Below are 25972 nucleotides of genomic sequence, written 5' to 3' on the forward strand. Positions count from 1 at the left end.
GACAGTTTTAAATATGTACCCCGAAATAATATCTACAGCCCAGTACGCACTATAACTCAAGAAAGATAAATTAGACAAAACTCAAGCGTACTAAGTAAAAACGCTTCAACAATTTGACGCACGAGCAGCATTTGGAAAATGCGCTGCGAATTCAGACAGTTTATTCTTGTTTCTGTCAGGCGCTGTGTTGTCTGAATACGTGGTTTGTTTACTAAATCCAGCATGTGTTGTGTTGTGTTTGATCCATTTGCAAGTGTTACAGTGCGTCGATCCCTCGGACCCCCCCTACAACACGGGCGGGGAACCCACCTGACAGCCCGGCCGTCACTGCCGTGCCCAGGTACTCGTCCTCTCGCTCCTGGCCCCGCCCCCCTGCCTCGCCGCCCAGGCCCCGCCCCTCCGCCGCGCCGTCCAGCCCGCGGCTCAGGTCGTAGTCGTGGTCCCACTCCAGCGGGATGGAGTCCACGCTGGCGGGGGTGTCCCGGCCCGAGCGCTCGGCACGCACCAGGGCGGAGGCGGCGGCGGCGGGACGTCCCCCGTGGGCCGGGGAGGCGTCGCCCCACTGGAGGTCTGAGAGGTCCGAGGCCACGCCCTCCTCCTCCTCTTCCTCCTCCTCCTCCTCCTCCTCCTCAGCGTCCTCTAGCTCACGGTCCGAGCCGTCCAGATCGTCATCCACCAGCTGGGGGGGAGGGGGGGGGGAGAGGGGGTAAAGGGAGTAAGGGAAGGTGATAACGGAGTGAGGACAAGAGAGGAAGGGAGTAAGGGAAGGTGTTAAGGGAGAGATGACAGGGGTAAGGGAGGGAATAAGGGAAGGTGGTAAGGGAGTGAGGACAAGAGAGGGAGGGAATAAGGAAAGGTGTTAAGGGAGTGGGAACATGAGGTTTGTTTCTCCCTTCATTTACTGTACATTTGAAAAATGTTGGTAGGATTAGAAAATGCAAAAAAATATCAATTTTCTTTTCGAGGTTAATAATTGAACTATTTTATACTGTTTCCCCTGAGAGTAGATTTAATGTATCATTTCTGTTTATTCACAGATGTTCAAAGGATGTGTTTACCAAGCCTTCAATGTCAGACTGACCGGATTATACAATGAAAGCAAAAAAACATTTTTGGAATTCATTGAGAGTGAGATTCTGATGAGTGTGTGTGAATGTGTGCTTGCTTGCACATGTGCGCGTATGTGTGAATGTGTGTTTGCGTGTGTGTGTGTGTCTGCGTGTGTGTGTGTGCGTGTGTGGTTCAGCGAGGGGAGTAGAGAGTGTGTTCGGCTGACATGATAAAGTGTCACAGCGGTTTTTCCTCCCTGGCATCGAGCACATGTTTGAGTGACCCGTGCCCACAGGTGTTCCGTCTCGCTACCCAGAGTGCACCGAGCCAAAAGTTCACCAGGCCTCATCATAGCGCAGTCCCTCCCGCGTCTCCTAAACACCGACATGTCCGTCAACTCGTCCATGTAAACACACTTAGTCTGCATACACTAAGATAAGAATAAAAACCTTTTGAATATTTTTTTAATATCCAAATATACTTCATTAAGGTAAATAGGTTAAACATGCATTCACCCGTTCTTCATGGTTATTAATGGAATTACCGATTCTTCGGTACTTTATATACATTCACACAAGAATACCCAAACGGTAACTACTCAGGAAAATAGTAGTCCTTAGTCCTTCCCTGATTTAAATTGAATTCTAGCGTTGCGTTTAAAAGCCTCCGCAGACGGACAGCGCTCGAAAGCGTCGAAAAACAAACGCAAGAACAAAGGCGTCCCAAAATGGCGGCCAACCGACCGGCAGGCGCGTGAGCTTCTTGTAGTAGCGGTCGACGCGGCCGAACACCTCCAGGGCGTAGCGCCGCAGCTCCCCCAGCTCGTCCTCGATCACGGCGGCGTCCAGCGGCTCGCTCTTCTCCAGGAGCCCCTCCCCCTGACGCAGCACCAGCTCCATGCGGCCCGTGTTCAGCTGGATCTCCTGCTGGAAGGCCTGGGGCCCACAGGCAGACACACACAGACAGACAGACAGATACACACAGACAGAGAGACAGACAGACAGACAGACACACAGACAGAGAGACAGAAATACAGAGAGACAGAGAGACAGAGAGACAGACAGACAGAGACACACACAGACAGAGATACAGACAGACATACATACAGACAGAGATACAGAGAGACATAGAGACGGACAGAGATACAGAGAGACAGACAGAGAGACAGACAGAGATACAGAGACAGAGACAGAGACAGAGATACAGAGAGACAGACAGAGATACATTGAGAGAGACAGAGACAGAGAGACAGACAGACAGACATACAGACATACACAGAGAGAGAGACAGACGGAGAGACGGACAGAGATACAGAGAGAGAGAGACAGAGAGACAGACAGAGATACAGAGAGACAGAGAGAGAGACAGACAGAGAAACAGAGATACAGACAGACAGACAGACAGACAGACAGACAGACAGACAGACAGACACAGATATACACACACACACACACACACCCATACACATACACAGACAGATACACACATACAGACAGGCACATATACAAACACACAGAGGTTAGATGTCGAGAGTAAGCAATAGTATAACCTAATATAATACAATAAAAAAAAATAAAAAAAAGGAAAAGCACAGCCCTAGAATACAAAAGAAAAAGACAACAGAGATCTGGAGAGCTAATCAAGTGTTTGCATCCAAAACAAGGATTTCCCCCACCCACCAAACCCCCTCTCCTGCGTCGCAGTCCCCCCGGGTTAAAGAGCTGTGGGGGCCTACCCTGAGCTGCTTGATCTTGGCGTGGACGTCGCACTCGGAGAAGTGCTCGATGTTGGTGAGCTGCAGGTCCATCTCCGTCAGCCACACCAGGATGCTGTCCTGGGCCGTCTCAAACTCCTCCCTCTGGCTGATGAAGTGCTGGGAGAAGAGGGGCAGCATCAGGACCAAACAGGTCAGCATAATCAGGACCAAAGGGGTCAGCATCATCAGGACCGAAGGGGTCAGCATCATCAGGACCAAAGGGGGCAGCATCAGGACCAAAGGGGTCAGCATAATCAGGACCAAAGGGGGCAGCATCAGGACCAAAGGGGTCAGCATCAGGACCAAAGGGGTCAGCATCAGGACCAAAGGGGGCATCATCAGGACCAAAGGGGTCAGTATCATCAGGACCAAAGGGGTCAGCATCATCAGGACCAAAGGGGTCAGCATCATCAGGACCAAAGGGGTCAGCATCATCAGGACCAAAGGGGTCAGCATCATCAGGACCAAAGGGGTCAGCATAATCAGGACCAAAGGGGTCAGCATAATCAGGACCAAAGGGGTCAGCATCATCAGGACCAAAGGGGTCAGCATCATCAGGACCAAAGGGGTCAGCATCATCTGGACCAAAGGGGTCAGCATCATCTGGACCAAAGGGGTCAGCATCAGGACCAAAGGGGTCAGCATCATCAGGACCAAAGGGGTCAGCATCAGGACCAAAGGGGTCAGCATCATCAGGACCAAAGGGGTCAGCATCATCAGGACCAAAGGGGTCAGCATCATCAGGACCAAAGGGGTCAGCATCAGGACCAAAGGGGTCAGCATCAGGACCAAAGGGGTCAGCATCAGGACCAAAGGGGTCAGCATCATCAGGACCAAAGGGGTCAGCATCAGGACCAAAGGGGTCAGCATCATCAGGACCAAAGGGGTCAGCATCAGGACCAAAGGGTTCAGCATCATCAGGACCAAAGGGGTCAGCATCAGGACCAAAGGGGTCAGCATCAGGACCAAAGGGGTCAGCATCATCAGGACCAAAGGGGTCAGCATCAGGACCAAAGGGGTCAGCATCAGGATCAAAGGGCTGTGACCGCAGTCAACCCGGGTTCACTAGTTCACGCACTCAATCAGGTCTCCATGGCGACCAGGGGATGCATCACGGGTACCTTGAGCCTGCGCAGGATGGAGGCGACCCGTCTCTGCAGGTGATCCCAGCGCCGGTTCCCGTCGTGGACCATCTCCCGCAGCCGGCAGGACGCGTCGGTGCGGTTCTCGCGGGCTAGCCGGCGGTACTGCTTGTTGATCAGCTCCAGCTGGGTCAGACACTCCTGCACCTGGCGCTGGAAGGCCTGCACACACACACACACACACACACACACACACACACACACACACACACACACACACACACACACACACACACACACACACACACACAGGCAGACAGGCACACACAAAGGCACACACACACACAGGCACACACACACAAAATGGTTTAGACAAATGATCACAAAAAATATATAATCAAGGGATTATATATATGTATTATCAATGTGTACGTTTGAAAAGTTATCAATATTGCTCTATATGTAGTTGTCAATATTTAAGCTCCACCCCTGGAGTTTACAGCAGCAAATTAGATCATTGCACATTAACAATTACATATAGTACCGTAAGCTTATAGCTGTGTTATATGTTGTAACACAAATGTACACAAACATAAAATATGTTCACTATTTATGCCCTTTTTAAATGAAATGAATGGTTCAACCGTCCAGTTGGTATTATGTTTGTGCCCCCAACAGATGACCTCATAACAGACCGGACCGGAAAAGACCGGAAAATACCGGTCTGATCTCGTCTAGGCAGGAATCCCTCGTTGAGAATGACTGGGGCGACGACTGGCCCTCCATGGCCAGTAAGTAACATGACACTAATCCCCCAACACCACCACCACCCCACCCACCACCCAAACCCTATCCAGTGCAACCCCCACCCACTACCACCACCCACCACCACCCAGGCCCCTTAAGCCACTACCCAGCATGCATTGCACATCCCCGAGCATCTCCTCCCAGTTGCCCATGTCTCTGTTGATTCCTCGGGGTTAGGCTCCGCCCCTCACCTCAAACTTCTTCAGCTCCTCCTTGGCCACGGTGTACAGGACGCCCGACGAGTTGGGCAGCGCCGCGGTCCTCTCAGAGGTCCTCAGCCACTCCTCGAAGCGCCCGTAGTCGTCGAGGAACTTCTGCCACAGCCGCCACGTTTCCTCCATCCTGCTCGCACAGCAAACGCCACCACAGGGAGAACGGTGAGGAACGTCACGGAGCGGCGAGGATCCGCCTCCACGCGCTCGCACACAGGCGCCACCACAGGAACATCAACGCCAACACCCCAGGGACGGAGAACGGGGAGGGAACGCCCTGGACTGCGTGGAACCTTCGCCACTCACTCATGATGAACGCTAAACCCTACACTAATCAATACACTACTCATATCTTGAGAAGACATGTGCGATAAATATGGGTGACACTTTACAATTAGAGTACAGTAATTAATTTACCCTATATTTACATTCGTTAATGCAGGAAAAAGCATTATCTAGTCAATTAACAGTCGATGTTAGCTAGGTTAATGGTTAGGGTAGGGGTTAGGTTAACCCATGTTAAGTAAGGTATTAATGGATAAATAATTGAATAGGGTCAGACCAACCCTAACCCTCACCCACTAACCCTATTCTAACCGACCAACCCAAATCCCAACCGATCAACTCTTACCCATATGCATCACTGCATTAACATTCAATCACGATAAAGGAACGCATCCTCACTGTCAAGTGCGGCGATGTGTGCGGTGAGCAGGGGCTCTGAGGGACTGACTTGAGGCGTGGTGATATGATACGGTGTGTGTGTGTGTGTGTGTGTGTGTGTGTGTGTGTGTGTGTGTGTGTGTGTGTGTGCTGTTAGAAGGACTGACTTGAGGCGTCTCTCCATGGACAGGGCGCAGATGGCCCTCCACCTGCGGTCCAGCCCGCGCGTGGCCTGCTGGATGGAGTCGCACTCCGTCTCCGTGGAGCACGCGTCGCAGTCGTGCAGCAGCACCTCGCACAGGTTCAGCACAGAGGCCACACCCGTGCTGTGCTTCTCGATGTCTCGCTGAAGCTCCTAGGGGGGGGGGGGGGGGAGATGCAGTGAGAACATGCAGGGGGGATCGACTATGCCGTCCTCTGTTTGATTTGATAAACACACGGTAGAACGCTTCTCTCTTTATGTTTAGCCGACGCCTTTATCCAAGTCAACCAACTATTCATACACACATTCACATGCCAACGGCGGAGTCAACCACGCAAGGGGACAGCCAGCTCGCAGGGTGCAGTTAGGGTGAGGCGTCTCGCTCAGGGACACCTTGACACTCAACTGGCAGAGGCCGGGGCTTCAACTAGCAACCTCCGGGTTAAAAGTCAGCCCGCTCTCCCTGCTGAGTTAGTTCCGCCCCACTTTTATCTGCATCGAGATAAGCAGACTACATACTGTATCTGTGTGTCTCAAAGAAGAGTTCAGAATACAGTTCTGAAGAATCCGGAGCCCCACCTTCCTCGCGCCCTGGAGCCAGGCAGCAGACAGATTCCCGCTCCAAATAGAGAGGGACATGGACACCACCGACCCTGTACAGTGTCGTGACCACTGGATGGACCTGCTGCCGGTATATCTGGGTCAGGGCTATTTTTACCAGCTCTCTGCCCAGTTTGGACTATTTGTCTGGTTGGGTAACCTTACTGTATGTAAACAGACCTGCAGTACTTAGTGTGAGGTGAGAGCGAGCGAGCGAGCGAGCGAGAGAGAGAGAGAACAAGAGTGAGGGTAAGAGCGAGAACGAGAACGAGAAGGAAAGAAAGAAAGAGAGAGGGAGGGAGAGAGCATGTATCCCCAAGCATAGGTAAATAAACAACTGCCATTTGTCATTACTATTGCTAAATTATTTTGTCTAATCAATTAATAATTAAACAATGGAAAAGTATCCAGAACTGTTACTAGTCTGCCATCTGTCCTCTGTTCCACAGAGCGGTTCTTTATAATCAACTCTGGTTCTTCTGCACTCCTTTCTAAAGAGCGGTTCTGTGTAAACGGTGGTTCTTCCTGTCCCCTCTCCGTTCTAAAGGGCGGTACCCACCTGCTGCTGGTTGAGCTTCCTCTGGATCTCCAGGTCGTCGCAGGTGTCGTACACGATGGGGCGGGACAGCTCTGTCTCGATGTGGGCCAGCCAGCTCCGCAGGCTGCTCATGTTCTTATCCAGCTGCTGCACCGCCAACAGGGTCTCCTTCAGCTTCTTCACCCTGAGGGGGAGAGGGAGGGGGGGCAGGGAGGGGGGGAGAGAGAGAGAGAGAGAGAGAGAGAGAGAGAGAGAGAGAGAGAGAGAGAGACAGAGAGAGAGACAGAGACAGAGACAGAGACAGAGACAGAGACAGAGACAGAGAGAGAGATGGACAGAGAGAGAGAGAGAGAGAGAGAGAGACAGAGAGAGAGAGAGAGAGAGAGAGAGAGAGAGAGGGAGAGATGGAGAGAGAGAGAGAGAGAGAGAGAGAGAGAGAGAGAGAGAGAGAGAGAGAGAGAGAGGGAGTGAGAACGAATGAGAGAGTGAGAGGGAGTCGGAGGGAGGGAGTAAGAAAGAGTGATAGAGAGTGAGAGGGAGTCAGAGAGAGGGATTGAGGGGTGGTAAGAGGGAGTGAGAGTTAGAAAGGTAAGGCTGGTCAGCTAGTCTCACCGACAACCGCCTCTAAAGGCTAAACGCACCAGAAAGTTGACCGAATGAAACCAACACTAGTGTACTTTGCTTCGCCTCTTTCAACACGGTCGGACAGTGGATGATTACCCGGTTAGTAATGAAATAACTCATAACCAAATCAAGATATTTCCATACCCCTGCCCTTAAACATCTCTGTGTGCTAAGTACAATTGTGATTGATGAGAAAATTAAGGTTGGACCAAAAATAAGTTCATGGGAGTTCTGGACTGAATGACGCAATGAAACACTAATGCACAATGTGGTCTGATCATTATGTTCGCCAGAGGGGGAATCAATACACTTTCAGCAGAAGATCCCTGACCCGACTGAAAACAAAGACCCACCTTGGACCGACTACTAAAACAATACATTCTAAAGAGCATTTCAACGTCCCACCAAGCAGAAAAGAGGTCCACCACCATCCTGCACACCAGTGCAACACATACCGCATCTCTGCAGGGCGAGAGAGACTGAGAGCAGAGCAGTCTGAGCCGTAGCACAGCGGGGTCTGGCTGCAGCCCGGGCGGCCATGTTGAAGCCGGTTGGGAGTAGCATGGCATGCGCCGCGGACTGCGCGGACTGCGTGACCGCGCGGTATGCTGGCATGCGGGCTATGCCTGGTGAGCGGGTTCCTTCACGCGTGCGGCGCTGTAATGTTCCCAGTGTTTCCCCTTATGGACGGAATAATGATATGAATTCGCAATCCTGATGCGCACTGGGATACATTAAGAGAATATCTACAGTGTTTGCACAATGTTTGTGCAAATTGCAATCCAAAGGGCATTGGTTTAAGCTTACTGTGTAAAACCAATCAGAATAATGTGCGAAAGAGTGGGCAAAAAAATGTATAACTAAATCTTATAAATCATTTTGAAATCGGGCCAGTCGTGCTTGAAACTTGACTAATTACCCGAATTCAGTATACAGAAATAATCATAATCCAGTTTGATTTGAAGAATTTCCACAACCGTGATTTGAAAGCAAAGATAATCCATGCAAAATGTCTGCCCCAAATTTATCTTGCATAAAGCAAAACTTGAAATATCACATATTTTCTCTATCCTGTGTGTTCCCTTTCCTCCCTCACGCACGAGCAACGAGCTGTGCAGTCCAGAGCCGACAGCACGCAGAGCCCATTCATTCAGCTCACGCTTCAGACTCCACAACAAGAGACACCTCACCCTGCTACAGAGACCGCTGGGAGGAGATCAACACAACACTGAAAACACAACACCGCCTCCTAAACCCGCCACACCACCAAGATCAAGAACCAATCAATGCATGCGTATTTCCGAGTTTGTTCCTGCCTGTTGACGTCGCAGTCGCATTCGGGCAGATCGTCGGATTCGGGGCTGGAGCAGCCCGCCATGCTGTCTGTTCCTGAGTCCAGAACCATGGAGCAAGAGGACAACGTTCCCAAAGTCAACCTGCAGCTTGTATCGATCCGACAAATCTCTCAACTTTCGTCGCTTTCGTCTGAATGCTCCGAGCGAACCTCTGTGTGTTTAAGTGTGTGTGTGTGTCTGTTTGGGTGTGTGGGTGTGTGTTTGGGTTTGTGTGTGTGTGTCAGGAGTGTCTGAGAGTGACAACTGCTGCTGTTTCTAAAAGAGGACACATAGTCACCGACATGTGTCAGGCTCTCTGGCTGCAGCGGCCGGAATGCCTCACAGCAAATGTGCATGTGTGTGAGAGAGCACACACACACACACACACACATGCACACACACACACACACACACACACACACACACACACACACACACACACACACACACACACACACACACACACACACACACACATGCATACACACACACACACGCATGCACATGTCATGCATTCACACATGCACGCACGCACACACACTCACACACACAAAACATGCGCACACACACAAACACACAACCACACACACACACACCCAGCTGTCATGCGTTGAGGCTCCTCAAAAGCACTTACACACAGAGTGAGGCGGACATTTTGTCAATCCACTTTCCCTTCCACACCTTCCTCTCTACCTCGTATAACAGAAATCAAAATGATTTTTGTAAACTAAGTACACCTTTGAAAACCCTGCATTTATTCTTCCGTGCATCGGTACGTCTTCCATTAATGTTAATCCTGAGGGCAACGTCAGAGAGACGGAGGAGAGGAGATGGCAGCTGTTCTGCTGGGGTCCCTCAGGCCCTGCCTGTCTTACTCTCGAGGGTCACCCCTACTCCACTTTCCACTCACCCTAACAGGAACCACCGAAATCACACCTGCTCGTCTGAACTTTTTGTTACGTTTGTACTCCTTCAAATCATCAAATGTTTCAAATGTAAACATAAAGTATTTAGTATCAGGAAAGGTTCAAAAACAACTTCAGTAGAAGATCAACAATTGAAAATATAAACTAGCCCTATTTCCTATTGATTGACTGGAGAATTGAATTGAAATCAAAAGGATGTCAATAAGAATTTATAGAGGGAACATTAAACAACATAAATAAAAGATTTGGAACAATAGCTTCTCTCCCTTTAACTCTCTCTCTCCCGCGGGGTTTATATTTCTGACCAGCTGGAAGTCCACTTCAAAGCACAGAGTCGCCTGTCTGTCTTATTAGGCCACAACGCCAAAAAAAGTTCTGCACGTGTTGCAATGTTTTTTGGGAAACCATGGTAACAAACCTAGCCATGCATGGCAATGCATTCTGGAGGAAGAGGCTCAGTGGCCTTGCTAGCGTCATGTGACAAGTGGACCAACAACAGACCACAGCCACAACAAAGCCTGCCTCAGACAAAACTAATTATAACTCCACACCTCAACCTCACATTTAAACCAAGACCTTCAAACTAAACATGACACCTTAGATCTTTAAACCCACGACTAATGAAACGTAATAATTCATAACCGTGTTTCTAAACGTAATAATCTCAAAATGTAATAAAGCATCCATTTCTAACTTCAGACCTGAGACCAGAGTAACTTAGTGGGGATATTCCCCAAACAAAACAACGACACCGGGTGGGTGTTTTTATGCACCATAACCATTTTGAACAAGAATTACACCTCAGTAGAGAGAAAAAAAATAAAATGATAAAAAGGCAGGTTTATAAATGGGTTTTAACCACTGATCTCAACAAGTTTCCAGATCAACGAAAATATGAACACTTCTCCACCATCCTCCGACGTCACCCTACACTACGCGGGAAGCTAGTGGGGCTACGGGAAGCTAGCAGTGATACAGGTGGCAGCAGAATAAGACCTGGGGTCCGGGTTAGGGCTTGGGTTAGGGTTAGGGTAAGGGCTACAGCTAGGGTTAGGGTTAGGGCTAGGGTTAGGGCTTGGGTTAGGGTAAGGGCTACGGCTAGGGTTAGGGTTAGGGCTAGGGCTAGGGTATTGTTAGGGTTACAGTTAGGGTTAGGGTTACAGTTAGGGTTAGGGTTAAAGTTAGGGCTAGGGTTAGGGTTAAGGTTAATGTTAGGGCTAGGGTTAGAGTTAGGGTTAGGGCTAGGGTTTAGGCTAACGTTAGGGCTATGGTTAGGGTTGCAGTTAGGGTTAGGGTTAAAGTTACAGTTAGGGTTAGGGCCATGCTCTCAGACTCTTACCGTGCAGGGTTAGCGTTAGGGTTAGGGCTAGGGTTAGGGTAAGAGTGAGGGTGGGGTAAGGGTTAGGCTTAGGGTCCGGGATCAGGCTCTTAGGCTCTTACCGTGCTCCGATGAGGTCCAGCAGGTGCTGCCACCGCTCGCTGACCTTGCTGAGCTTGTGCTGGATCTCGGCCGCCTTGCTGTCTTGGCTGGCCCGGGACAGACGCTCGCCCATGGCCTGCAGCTGCTGCTTGTTGCCCTGGGCGACGCTGATCTCCTCCTGGTAGTCCTGGAGGATGGAGAGGGGCGGGGGGGGGGGGGGAGGAGGTGTTACCGACGCGTGCCTGGGTCTGGTGTTTGTTCCACTCTCGAGGGCCTTGTGAAGCCCTCTGCGTCTGCTATCGGTCTCTGGGTGTTTGCGGGGGTTTGATGATTGGTTCGTGGCTGTGTGAGATCGGCGAGATGGGACCGGCTGCCAATCACAAACGTTTTGTGTGTGTGTTCGAAGGATTACCTTCCAACGCTTTTAATTCATTCATCGTGTGACCTTTCTGTCTCCGTGTGTCACATGGTAACTTTATGTATTAAGCATTAGTAATGTGTGGTTTATCTCCAACTTGAATACGTTTAGGTTAGTGTGTACAAAGGAAAGTGTGTGTATTGGTGTGTGTGTGTTAAAGGTGTGTCAAAAAAAAGTATGCTTGTGTCTGCGCTTGTGTATGTGTGTGTACTCTTACCTGTGTGTGTGTGTGTACTCTTACCTGTGTGTGTGTGTGTGCTTGTGTGTGTGTGTGTGTGTGTGTGTGTGTGTGTGTGTGTGTGTGTGTGTGTGTGTGTGTGTGCCTGTTGGTGTGTACTACTATGTGTTCTTGTGTGCATGTGCCTGTGTGTGTGAACCCTGATGCTTGCGTGTGTGCGTGCGCTACCTTGCGTAGCTTCTCGATCATCTCCTCGATGCTGATGTCCCCGTTCTGGGAGACCTTACTCTCCATCGTGGTCAGCCAATCACAGAGCTCCTTGTTCTTCTCGTTGAACACCGCCCACTCGTTGAGCTTCTCGCTCACCTGCTGCCGGCGCAGGGAGAGCTGGGGACGGACGGACGGACGTTAGGAATGTAAATAAACAGACTAAGCCCTAAAGTTACAGTCTGATCTTCACGGTGATTCAACACTTTTTTTAAGATACCGAGTCAATATCGAGGACTACCAACATGACGGCATTAGGGTGAAGATACGTTTATGAACACGAAATACCGCAAACTTTAACACTTAGATTAACACTCAACAGTGAACCGCCACCTTGTGTCATTTATCATTACTATAACTGTTTGTGGTTTGCGCTCAGTTATGTTCAGTTATGTATCAAAGGGAGTTAAGTCTCCCTTCCATTATCTCCTTCTTGTACTTTGTAACCCAGATAGCCTTCGTACCCAACATACACACAGATACAAGCACACACACACACACACACAGATACAAAACAGACATAATGGGGCTAGTTGCTGAAATAACTATCTTGATACAGACGGAAACTGAAGTGAATTAGTTTCTTTGGTTAAAGATAAGATTAGAAAATAATCAAGTTTAATATGTGTGTTTGTACGTACACTGCGTGTGTCTGTGCGCATGTGTGTGTCTGTGTGTGCCATTACCTGGTGGCAGATCTCATCCCACTGGCTCTGCAGCAGCTGGAGGCGTTCCTGCAGGAGTGTGAGGTCATCAGCACTGACCACGCCCCCGAAGGAGTCCCTCAACAGGAACAAGGAAGTGAGGTCATCGGTCCAGCCTTCCACGCTGCTCTCCAGCTCCTTGGAAACACAGAGCCAACAATGGTTCCACCATTAGACACACAGCCAATTACACTTGAGCTTAACGAAAACAACAACAACAAACACTATCAACCCCTAATATCCACTGTCACATTTCAAATCACAGCATTGTTAAAGCTTCTTTGTGGCAATGAGATTAAAGCAACGTTGACATTAATCACTAGATAAGGAAAGCGGCCTTTTCAACCAAGCTACAATAAAATAAAACAACTGACCTTTTCACATGATAGGGAAACACCGAAATAACAGAGCAGAGACACTAGCAGCTCTGAATATTCCCTGACGCTACAAGGTTGTGAGGTCAAGCCACGAGCAGCCCTAACCTCTCCTCCTCCTCTTCCTGCCTCCGTCACCGTGACGACACGGTCAAAACGCTGTTTCTACTTATAGTGATGTGAGGATCTGGAGCATCTCTGTGTGTTACGCAAGCCGCTGGCGCACAAAAGCAGCCATGCACGCCATCACTCTATCACACACACGCATGCACACACGCACAGACACACACACACACACACCCTGCACTCACACAGAACGTCACGAGGGCAGATGCTCTCTCACTCTCACTCACACTCTCTCTCTCTCTCTCTCTCTCTCTCTCTCTCTCTCTCTCTCTCTCTCTCTCTCTCTCTCTCTCTCTCTCTCTCTCTCTCTCTCTCTCTCTCTCTCTCTCTCTCTCTCTCTCTCTCTCTCACACAAACACACGCATGCAAGCTTGCCGGCTTTTTGCCCCACCCCCTCTCTTTCTCCCTCTCTCTCACCCCAACCCCCTCTCTCTTTCAAACATACTGGCTTTCGGTGCCTTTGCCCCACCCCCTCTCCTTACAGCTCTCTCTCTCTCTCTCTCTCTTTCTCTCTCACTCCCTATGTCTCTCTCCCAAGCTGATTCTGCTGTGTTCAGTCTAGCTCCTCCTCCCTGACCCCCTCCCCCCTCCCTGACCCCCCCCCCCCATGTGACGGAGGAGAGGTGCCCCTGCTTTGGGGGGGGGGGGGGGGGGGTGTCCCGGTTGGTTCGGATTAGCATAAAACAAATGATACAGAGTTGATGACGCCCAGACAACCTCATCATTATATTAAAGGAACAGAGCTTGTTTCGTTTGCAAACAGAGAGTAGAAATAGGATAAAAAAATGTAATAATAAGGTAGAAAAAGGTAAAGAAAGGTCCGCAATAGTACATGATTACATATAGTACAACCTGCCTCCTGTGTGTTCATCAGCACTATTCCAAACCTAGGTCAAAGGTCAGAAGAGTGTGGATTATGTGTGTGTGTAAGTGTGTCCAATTCAACTCTTTTATTATCAAAGATATAATCGAAAAAACAAGACTTAAACAGGCCCTCAAAACCCACCATTTCAAGATTGCAGCCCTTTTCCCCTTTCTTATCTTTTTACTTATATACGTCCTCAAATTATTTTGTTTTGTGTGCACACCGTAAATCGTCTCAGAGTATTGAGACCATAGAAGTCAGTGTTTCCCCTAGGATGGAGTTGCAGCAGCGGAGGGGAAAGGTTATGTTTTTTGCGTCATGACTTTGTAAGATCAAAATTCTTGTAAAACTTCTGACCCTTGGTCTTATGTTTATTTAAAATAAAATAAGTAACCTATTAAAATAAATACATAAGACACTAAGTCCCCTCTGCCGCTCACACCCCCCCTGACACTTTTAATCAGCTGAGGGCGTTTGCCTGAGTCTCATAGTATTAGAACATGTTGTACTTGTTGATTAGCTCACGTTGTTATGGCAATGAATACGCCCTCTGCTGATAAACTAATGCCAGCATTTTTTATCAACAGAAAATTAGCACCCATATCAACATATATTTGATATTTTTCTGCTCCTTGCACCTAATCATGCTTATCATGCTACGCAGCATTACAAGGCTCTGCCGACTAAAACATGAAGCAATTCAAGAAGAGGCATATATAGAATCTTCTTGTGGTCAACTGTCATTTAATAGACATCTGACAGATTATGTCAAGGTTTTAAAATTATAGTATTATTATTACCAGGTCATGTTATAACACAGCTGGAAGTCGTGGATTTTCTGATAAAGACTAGCTAGCCTCTTTGACAGACAAAACAGCAGAAACTATGTTAGGTGCGCTCTAGCTGCGAGCTGCCGAGTAACAGGAGACGCCCACCCACCAATCCCAGGTTAGAGATCCCTGAAGGAAGGTTGCGCTCGATTTCACTAGCCCATTTGAGCCTGTTCATTAGTGTACACAGCATCAATCCTCTCATTGCTTGTGTAAAAAAAACCAGTAGAATATTAGATTTGAGGACGAAACGATAGGGTGGGCTAAGGCAAGTTTTGGGGCTCTAGAGTCAATAATGGCGACGCTATTGAAATTTTACCATTGTGGTCGTTTTCAGTTTTGCACTTTGCAGACGGTCCCTAAGCTCTCGGATGAAAGCCGACTGCTCGTAGAAGACAATGCAATTCAGTTTTGCACTTTGCAGATGGTCCCTAAACTCGCGGCTGAAAGCCGACTGCTCATAGAAGCCAAGAAGTTCACCGTTCGCCAAAGACGGCTCGTTTGGATGAAAACAATATTGTAGCTGGTTCTCTGGGTTACTACACTCAATTGTGTCGCAACGATGTTTCACTGATGATCTATTGAACCGCAAACTCTGAATCTGCGGAAGTTCCTCCGTTAATATGAAGCTCTCCTCTTCTCTAGTTAAAAAAAAGAAATTCAGCAGCGGCGGTCATATTTCAGCAGCGGCGTACCGCCGCTGCTAGGTGCATATAGGGGAAACACTGGAAGTCTAATGCATTAAGAGCAAGCTATCCCGCTGCCTATCAGCAGGGGGAGCCGGCGTGACGGAGAGCCACGTTGAGCCCTGAACATGGAGGAGTCAACTGAGGACAAGAGCAGCCCGCTTCCTCCCACCTTGCAGCGGATCTGCTCCGAGTGCAGCTCCTCCTGGTGGTCGGGCAGCGGCGCAGACAGCTTCTTCTTGAAGGCCCGCAGCTTCTCCAGGGACGCGTCGATGCCCTTCTCACAGCGGCCCCAGTCCTGCACAGACACAGAGTCACACCCGTCAGGAGTCACCCACGTCAGGAGCCAGAGTCACCCACGTCAGGAGTCAGAGTCACCCACGTCAGGAGCCAGAGTCACACACGTCAGGAGTCAGAGTCACCCACGTCAGGAGTCAGAGTCACCCACGTCAGGAGTCAGAGACACACACGTCAGGAGCCAGAGTCATACACGTCAGGAGTCAGAGTCACCCACGTCAGGAGTCAGAGACACACACGTCAGGAGTCAGAGTCACCCACGTCAGGAGTCAGAGACACACACGTCAGGAGTCAGAGTCATACACGTCAGGAGTCAGAGTCACCCACGTCAGGAGCCAGAGTCATACACGTCAGGAGTCAGAGACACACACGTCAGGAGTCAGAGTCACCCACGTCAGGAGTCAGAGACACACACGTCAGGAGTCAGAGTCACACACGTCAGGAGTCAGAGACACACACGTCAGGAGTCAGAGACACACACGTCAGGAGTCAGAGTCACACAGTCACACACGTCAGGAGTCAGAGACACACACGTCAGGAGTCAGAGACACACACGTCAGGAGTCAGAGTCACACAGTCACACACGTCAGGAGTCAGTGCGACATACGATCCACACAACAAGAGCCACACTGAAAAAGCTTTGGCTTTGGAAGAGTGCTGGATCATCATCCCTGCTGGTGGATGAATCCAGGCCACAGATAGACCAGACAGAGAGAGAGAATGACGTTGAGTGAACCGGTCACAAAAACGTCACAGAGGCAGAGGGGCGAGGATTAGGGCTATTTTAAGAGCCTGATAATCTGTGAAAATGAGGACACGAATCATAACTATGCGGAGGGATCCCTCCGCATAGTTATGGGATCAATCGATTGAGGATCGCCTTGAGGATAGTCATGAAACCGATACCTGTTTTAACAGCACAGAGAGGAAAGCCCTCGAATATGTAGGTCAGTGTTGTTAATGAGGTAAACAGCAGGACAGACAGATGTGGGGAAAGAGGAAAAGAGAGGGAGACAAGAGAGACAGGGAGGGAGAAAGAGCCGATCGTGCATGCTAGGTAAATGTATCTTGTTCCATTTATCATTACAGCTATCTGCATGGAGCCAAAGGCATCCGTGCATGCGCATGTGCATGTGTGCATGTGTGTCAATCCCAACCCATGAACTTTGTACGTTGCTGTCACTTTCTTGTCTTGCATTTGTCGGTGCCAAAATGTGTGTGTGCGCGTGCCTGTGTGCGTGCGTCCATACCTTTGTGCGTGAGTGCATGTTTGTGTGTGCTTCAAGCATAGGGCATGCATTTCATTGATTTAGAATCCCTCCATCCCAACGCAGAAGAGGTGCTCCTGTATATCCGTTCCTCGACAGTTTGGAGACCCTCTCTGGCCTCACTGCTAAATTTAGACTCCAACTTTTTCCGCCGCTCCTCTGAAACCCGCTGCTCGCTTGGATAACATCACGTGGTTCGGCTGCTCTGGGATTCTGGGCCCATCACCGTCATGCTGCGGCAGAGACCAGGCTCTGGCTGGCTGAGCTGATGCAGAGCTAGCATCACAAAGGGCTGAAGCTAAGGCGGTTCAGCGTTACCCATACATTTAATACATTTAAAGAACGATGTCTGCGCCACCAGCCACACCACCCACCAACCACACCCAACACAGCACATCACCCAGCGCCAACCCCTCACCCATACACCACCAACCCCACCCAGCACACCACCCACACCACCGGAAACACCACCCACACCACGCATCACCCACACCCGACCCACCACTCAACACCACCCAAACACCACCCACCTTGAGCAGGCCGTGCAGCTCCCTGCGCTGCTGGTCCAGTCGCTGGTGGGCGTGCCTCCACCTCTCCTGCGTGTCCATGAGCTCCGTCTGCAGCGCCGACTCCACCCGCCCGTCGGCGGTGAGCAGCAGGCTGCGGCCCGCCTCCACCGTCAGGATGTACGCCCCCTGCTGGCGCTGGAGCACCCGCTCCCGCAGCTGGAGGAGCACAGAGAGGGCGGGGGGCGACGGAGGGGACAGGTTAGCTACAGGGGGCTAGGGAGGTGTAGGTGGAGGGGGAGGAGGTGGAGGGGGAGGGAGGGAGGGAGGCGTTGGAGGTGGTGGAGGTGAGGGTTTAGGTTGAGGAGGTGGAGGTTACCTGAAAGGGTGTATGGTAGGTGTTGACTTAAAGGGGGTCATGGGGTTGACAGTTTGATTTGGTTAAATTGTTTGATTTGATCAAAGTGGAAGTGTCCACCTCAGGGAGATGATCTATTCTAAATTTAGACCTGATCTTCCTTCAAATCTTCCATATTGTAGCTAAATTAACAATGATCGATTATTAATGATCAAAATAATTCAGCCTTATTTATCGAAGATAATTCAGACTTCAGACAGTCCGGTTCTGATCAAACGACCCTGTCACTGTGATGCTATGACAACAGGAGGAGTGACTACAGTCCCCAGTGTTGGCAGTACCGACCTGGATCTGGTCCAGCATGGCGCGCGCCTCCTGCAGGGCCACCGCCTCCCCCTGCTGGTGGACGTCGGGGTCGCGGCTGACCTCCTGCAGCCAGCGCCGCAGCTTGTCGGCCATCTGCCGGTAGTTCTGCCACTGCACCACCAGGCTGTCGATGATGCCCCGCCTCTGCTGGGCGCGCCGCACCACGCACTGCCACTGGTTGCTGAGCAACGCCAGCTTCAGGCTGAAGTCCTCCCTGGGTGGGTGGGGTCACAGGGGACACAAGGGTCAGCCATACTGTGAGTACTAAATGCTAAGACTGAGAGTACACACTAAAACACTCTACATACTCTGACCTCTGAATACTCTGAGGTACTTATGCTAATACTGGCAACTCCTAGTTCTTATATATTATAATATACTTTTTGGGTCCCATTTTGACTTCCTGCTGTTTATTTTAAAAATAATGTTGATTCCTCCTCAATTCTTATTAACGCCAAAGAATAATGTTAAACTTGATGGGCTTTATGTTAAGAAGAAAACACACTCTAGTTACAGGTATTCATTTAAGCAATAAGCCAAGAGAGGCCGTGGGTTACTGACATTTCTGAAGAGCTAGGGGGCGCTGTTCGACCAGATGCGAAGATGGCTTTTATAAAACGGACACCAAAACGGTTACCGTGACTACCTGGTTTCGACTTCACAAAATAAACACACTGCAGCATAAAATGCGATCATTTATTGATGAGCGAATCATCCTCCTCCCCCTGAGTCATACAGTTCCTCAAGACATAAAAGGGTTGCCAGGCAACACTGGCTAAGATGCATGGGATTGGCGGCGCATTGATACTATGAATACATTGTCGTGTGGTCACAGTTGTGTGTTTATGGCGTATTTCACAGAGGGCTGCGGTGGACGTCCTTTTTCTAAAGTGAAGCTGTGAGGCGGTGAGTGCGGAGCCCTACCTGTCGTCCACCTGCCCCTGGTGCAGCATGCTCTGTCCGTCACTGATGATGGAGTACAGGATCTGCTGTCGGCTGAACATCTCAGCCTGGAACAGCTGCAGGGAAACGGACATAGAGGACAAGCAGTCAGACAGAGGGTCATTCGATTAGATAAGAAAGGAGAAAGACATTAGGATCGATTTCTCTGGTTGAGGAACACACACGCTAACAGACGCACACACAGACACGCGCACGCACTCACACACAGCTCAGTTCCAAGCCTCTACGACTGAAGTCTGGTTTCACATGCACGTGCAAACACACACAGACACACACACACACACACACACACACACAAACATACACACACACACACACAAACACACACACACACACCTCGTGGTCTCTCTGCTGCTCCATCAGACTGAGGAGGTTGCCCGAGATCTCAGCGGCCAGCTTCTGCTCCGTCTGGGACAGGAAGTCCATCCAGGCCTCGCACTTCTGAAGGAAGCTCTGGTGCTGCAGGAGACCCGCCTGCAGCTTACTGGAGGGGAGGAGGGAGAGATGGAGGCAGGGTGAATCAGGATGCAGGATCTATTCAAGAAAGGTTTAACAGTAATAACTAGAGCTGTCAATTAAACGCGTTATTAACGGCGTTAACGCAAACCAATTTTAACGGCGTTACATTTTTTATCGCGCGATTAACGCAATTATTATATTTAAAAAAAATAAAAAACTTTTTTTTTTTTTTTTTTCTTTGGCTCAAAACAAAGAAGCAGTAGCCTGACTGCTATTTTCAAATGACATTTGTTCAAAGCAGTCGTTTAATTGCACTATAGGCTCTTTTTTTGTATCGTCCTGTTTTGATCAGTATATGCCAATGTTGTTATCAATAAAAAATCATTTGCACAAGGCAAGCCGATGCACTTCACCATGTTGATAAGAGAATTAAAATGAGAAGAATTATGGGACAAAAAAATAGAGGGATATTTAGCATAGAAAAATAATTTTTGATTAATTGCGATTAATCGTGAGTTAACTATGACATTAATGCGATTAATCACGATTAAATATTTTAATCGCTTGACAGCTCTAGTGATAACACATTTTGTGGAAACGTCCACCGATAACCCAACAAACCCTCGGTAAGGGGGGGAGGCTACGTAGAGTGCAAATGCAAGAGCAAAGTCTACCCCTATGGGGCCCTTCTCACGTTAACGTGAAGCGTTACGCTGAGGTGCCCCGTGAGCGCCATCCCGTACCTGAACCTCTCGGTGAGGTGGGCCGAGTGGGAGGCCCAGGTCCGGTTGAGGCCCTGCAGCCTCTTCATGTCGCGGTCGCTGAGGGGCAGGCGATAGGCCAGCTCGTTGAGTCGCTCCAGGTCGGGGGACAGGCTGCTCAGCTGCAGCAGGTGAACCTGGGACCACAGCACACGCTCAATGTCAACAGGTTCATACACCTGGGTAGGTTGTATCCCTTGAGTTGTGTTTTTTTTAACGTTGGCATACATTGTAGTGTAATCCAAATAGAGTATTAAAAAAATTGTTTTCCCTATTTTCAGAATTTCAGAATTTAAATTTCGTAATTGTAATAGTCGTAAAACAAACAAAAGACAATGAACTATAATTTCATAGCCCACTGTTACCCAGAGCCCCGATATGAGTAACCTCTTTTTGTTCATCTTACACACTCTCTTGGCCTGATACAGGGTCTCTTGGTGTGTTTGCACGGTGTACGGAGGCTACGAGTCTCCGTGGTTACCTTGAGTCGCTCCATGTGCTCCTGGACCACGGTGGGCTCCGGTGTTCCCACCGGGTCTACCTCCTTCAGGGCCAGCCCGGCCTCCGAAGCCTGGGAGCACAGTGTGTCCAGCTGCCCCCGGAAGAGCTCGTAGTCCTGGGTCCCCGACTAGCGCCAGGCACACACAGACACCGCAGGGTTAACGCGAGGGTGTAAATATTGTTGTTTACATTTGTCACACACACACACACACACACACACACACACACACACACACACACACACACACACACACACACACACACACACACACACACACACACACACACACACACACACAGCTATACCAAAGTACATAAATCAGCATATACACATAAAAGATGAATGGCATGCACTTAAGTTTATGTGCCCCTACATACACATGTGTACATAAGACATCATAAAACACAGTCTCTCCCGCATAGCGACCATATCAACTGCCTCAGGAAAACTAGCGGTAGGATCTTGTACACAGCAATGACACTACTGCCCCTAGTGGTCAGATGTAAGTATCCCACTCTACAACAGTATGAACCCTGACAAACACAACAGAATCAATCCGGTCCTAACAAGACATGTGCCACGTTGTGGTCTTACCTGCAGTATCTCCTGGTGCCGGTGCAGGCCGTGCTCCAGCGTTGCCAGGCGATGGACCAGCGAGCGGTGATCGGACTGGAGGGCGGCCACAGAGGAGGCGTCGACCTGGCTCTTCAGCTGCTCCCCCAGGGCCTGCAGCTGCTGCAGCGACTGCTGCACGGGGGCCTGGCCGCCCAGGCAGGCCTGCACACAAAGCATGGTCCCACACCATTTGTACCTTCCCCATACCGATTCCGATTGCTGAATTTGAGTATCGGCCGATACCGAGTTACAGCATCTAGCGTTGTAACGACCAATAACATTTGTTCTTATTGAACGGTTCTCTTGCGTTTGTTCAGAGCTAGATCATTGACATTTATAATCTATAATCAATTATATTAGAATGACAATGACACATTTGTGTTAATCTAGTTTAGCATGACCATCCACGTTTTTCCGACTTGGTAGCTCGAACACACGTAGATCGGAGATGGCTCGTTTCCCATTCCGACTTTCCACCTCCTACCGTTGGAAAAGCAGCATAACACCGCACGCGTTTGCTATGCTCTCTGCCTGTGCAGCAAATTAATTAGTCGCGTGATGGCATCGGATTGGTGCATAGGCCGATACCCGATGCATTTTAGTACGTTTTCGGAGGTATTTCCGATACTGGTATCGGTATCGGAAAAACTCTAACAACGCATCAACTCCAGGGTGTCACGTGAGTCACCGACGGCGATGAGGGCATAGTTTATTTTAGCTCCCCCGGTGTCGCAGAAAGAGGAACAAAGTTTTTTCCAAGTCGTCTGAAAACAGAACCCCAAATCAATGTAATGATGTTGTGTCCGTGACCAGTAGTACAGCTGTACACTGGTCTCCTCAGAGTGTTGCACACACGCTTTTCATGAGTAGACAAGGGGCTGTGAGACTCAGTGAACCCAGAGGGACATCGTCTCAAAGAAGAGTTTAAATCTGTAGGTCCTACATTCACTGTCTGAGTTCACAGCAGGAGACAGAACAACTCATACATTTATATTCTCCTCTATTCTCTCGGGGCTTTGACGGCTACTGCGTTAGTGACGCCCAAAGCGGGCGATCGCAGGCTCTTTTCCCCAAGTGTTAGGACTCTCTGTATTCTCTGACAACCACCAGCATGGCCGTCTCCCCCAGCCAGACAAAGAACCACCCCCCATGGTGTCACACCCTGGAAGACCGCCCCGTCAAAAGGCCTTTTGTCACAGAGTGCTGGAGCTCTGCATTGTGGAGGACAATCGGACAGGATGTTCGTTTCATCTGCAGCGAGGAGAGGCGCTCAGGGGACCTTAAGGGACGCAGAGGAGCCTTGTGGGTAGTTTGGACGTGTGTAGAAACCATACCACCGCAACGCTGCATTCCTCTAGTCTGGTCTGTGTCTCTGCTCCCCCTGCATCATGCACGTACAGTCATGTAAAAATTACTGAAACTAAACCCAAACATAGAAACCTAGTCGACTGAAAGGAATTTGGTTCCTACTAGGTTATAACTATAAATTATCTTTTACTATTTTTGCATTACTCTACTCCAAAGTGATAAAGAATTGTTTATTCTTTTTTATATAATTAGAATACTAAAATTCATCTAATTAGTTATTATATTATATATATATATATTTTTTTTTTATTTGTATTTTTTATTCATAGTATTTTTGTTGACTATTGATGTATTTCTAGAAAGATGCCAACTGTCACGCTGTTGAAGGAAACCCTCAACACCACCACAACGCTCCCCTCAACACCACCACCACGCTCCCCTCAACACCACCACCACGCTCCCCTCAACACAACCTCCGCCCTCCCCTCAACACCACCACCACGCTCCCCTCAACACCACCTCCGCCCTCCCCTCAACACCACCACCACGCTCCCCTCAACACAACCTCCGCCCTCCCCTCAACACCACCACAACGCTCCCCTCAACACCACCACCACACTCCCCTCAACACAACCTCCGCCCTCCCCTCAACACCACCACCACGCTCCCCTCAACACAACCTCCGCCCTCCCCTCAACACCACCACCACGCTCCCCTCAACACAACCTCCGCCCTCCCCTCAACACCACCACCACGCTCCCCTCAACACAACCTCCGCCCTCCCCTCAACACCACCACCACGCTCCCCTCAACACAACCTCCGCCCTCCCCTCAACACCACCACCACCACCACGTTCCCCACAACACAAACTCCACGCTCCCCTCAACACAACCTCCACCCTCCCTGCAGCAGAGCCTCCACCCTCCACCCTCCCTGCCGCATAGCCTCCACCCTCCCTGCAGCAGAGCCTCCACCCTCCCTGCAGCAGAGCCTCCACCCTCCCCTCCACTCACGTCACAGTCCCGGACCCAGGCGGCGCTCTCCTGCTCCGTGATGTCCCGGTCGGTGGCGCTCTTCAGCAGCCGGTTGGCGCGGTCCTCCTGCCGCTGCACCGCCGTCACACACTGACCGCCCACCGCCTGGTAGCTCTGCCACAGGCCCAGCAGCGCCTTGCTGCTCCTCAGCTGCTCCGAGATCTGCTCCAGCAGACCGTTCCACCTGGGGGGGCCCGCCCGGGGGACAGGGGTTACGTTTAGAGCCGGGGTTTGGTACTCTGGAGAGAGCTGCTTAGTTCCCACCAATTAACCCCCCCCCCCACCCTCAGAGTCGCTGGTTTCACTTTATCAGTGCTGAATAGTGACGCACGGATGAACAACCACAGCGTTCCAAAGTGCATGAAACCGTTCATCAACTGTCTTCATCCACCCGACCAGCAGTGAATGTGGTGAAAGCCAGGGTAGGCCGTTTGATTTGGAAGCTTTTATTTGTCGTATATGTTGGGATACTCTTTACATTCCGACACAACAAAATATTTAAATCCTGTATCTGTGGCTGTATGTCCGTAAAAAGCCTGTTCAATCGTTTGGTATGTTGTGTGAAAACAACCAGGAGAGATACAGAGTGTGTGAGAGAGGGGGGCCGAGAGGCACTAGAATGAGAGCGCTCGGGCTCCCGTTGCTCTCGCGCGGCGCTGCCGTCCCACCTGATGTTCACGTCCCTCAGGGCGCGGTTCAGCGTGTCGGCCACCGACGGGTGGCACTCGGTCAGCAGCTGGTGGGTCACCGAGCCGAACTTCCCCAGGCTGCTCTCCTGCTTGTCCATCTCCTCCTGCAGGCTCTGATTCAGGGAGCACAGAGCCAGGGGTCAGGGGTCATGGGTCAGGGGTCATGGGTCAGGCGTCAGGGGGGAAAAGAGACGTACGCATTTGAGCTACTCTATCTTGGGGCTGAGGGCACGCTTAATAGAATGGAACCCGGATTAATTAATTAATTGATTGGTTGCGTTTTAAGTTCTTACCTAAGGTTTCGAAGTGCTTAACGTACTGAGTATGTGTGTGCGTGTGTGTGTGTGTGTGTGTGTGTTGTGGGAGTAGGACACCTCAATGACCTCATCCAATACCAGTGTGTAGCACACAAATTAAATCAAATACTTGAATTAAACCTTTAATTCAAAACTAGGCAGACGCTACTGTACGTTCCACAACTTCAATAAAATCCCAGTTGTGTTTCATCAGGCGTCAGCTCAGCGACACACCCATGACCCATGATGCGAACACAGGTTTGTGTTTGTCACATCGCTCATATGTTGTCTCAAATGTGTCGTCAAATGTCAGGAGTGTGCGTTTGTCCCATCAGTCTTGTGTTGCCTCAAACGTAAGGCCTGCATGTCTGCAACATCCGGCCCACGGCGGCGGCGGCGTTGCCGTGACGACCGCGTCACGGGGACCCACCTCCAGGCTGGACACCTGCTGCTGCACGGCCTCCAGCGAGCCGTTCAGGAGGCGGAGCCTGGACACGGCGTAGCGTCCCTCCATCAGGTAGCCGCCGATCTCCTCGGCCTCGCGGCGGTACGACGTCCACCGCTCCAGCACCGAGCGCAGACTCAGCTTCATCTGGCTCATCTGACGGCGACAATAACACACTCATTCGATCCCGTTTCATTAGTTATCGTTCCCTAAGGCACTGAGGAGATCGGAGGAGGAGGGGAGCTGTTTACCGGTTCAGTGTTAACGTCATTCGTCAGGTCAGAAAAGAAAAACCATGTCTGGATGATGGAGAGAGTTAGCTCGCCTGGGAACCAGGCGAGCTAACTCTCTCCATCATCCAGACATGGTTTTTCCTTTTTTAAATTTAAATGTCGTGTCCAGCACAACTCCTGCCACCTCTTCACAACACAGCCTGGAGACT

At 50.1% G+C, this 25972-nt stretch overlaps 1 protein-coding gene across 3 annotated transcripts in view; it reads right to left on the reverse strand.

Annotated features, from left to right (window-relative positions):
* The window catches only part of LOC115534735 (nesprin-1), a gene marked incomplete at its 5' end in the record, with an annotated part of 87089 nt that overhangs the window by 11820 nt on the left and 49297 nt on the right, over positions 1-25972 (reverse strand). For all 3 annotated transcript variants that reach the window (XM_030345914.1, XM_030345913.1, XM_030345912.1), the window contains 21 exon segments: positions 310-679; positions 1794-1985; positions 2786-2923; positions 3928-4110; positions 4887-5037; positions 5738-5925; positions 6932-7094; positions 11235-11401; positions 12039-12197; positions 12764-12919; positions 15835-15960; positions 17758-17952; positions 18437-18671; positions 19382-19476; positions 19757-19904; positions 20623-20777; positions 21122-21268; positions 21737-21919; positions 24080-24284; positions 24769-24902; positions 25516-25686. In XM_030345914.1, the coding sequence (XP_030201774.1) occupies positions 310-679; positions 1794-1985; positions 2786-2923; positions 3928-4110; positions 4887-5037; positions 5738-5925; positions 6932-7094; positions 11235-11401; positions 12039-12197; positions 12764-12919; positions 15835-15960; positions 17758-17952; positions 18437-18671; positions 19382-19476; positions 19757-19904; positions 20623-20777; positions 21122-21268; positions 21737-21919; positions 24080-24284; positions 24769-24902; positions 25516-25686 (3661 nt within the window).

This window comes from Gadus morhua, chromosome 21, assembly GCF_902167405.1.
Source record: "Gadus morhua chromosome 21, gadMor3.0, whole genome shotgun sequence".
Lineage (NCBI taxonomy): Eukaryota > Metazoa > Chordata > Actinopteri > Gadiformes > Gadidae > Gadus > Gadus morhua.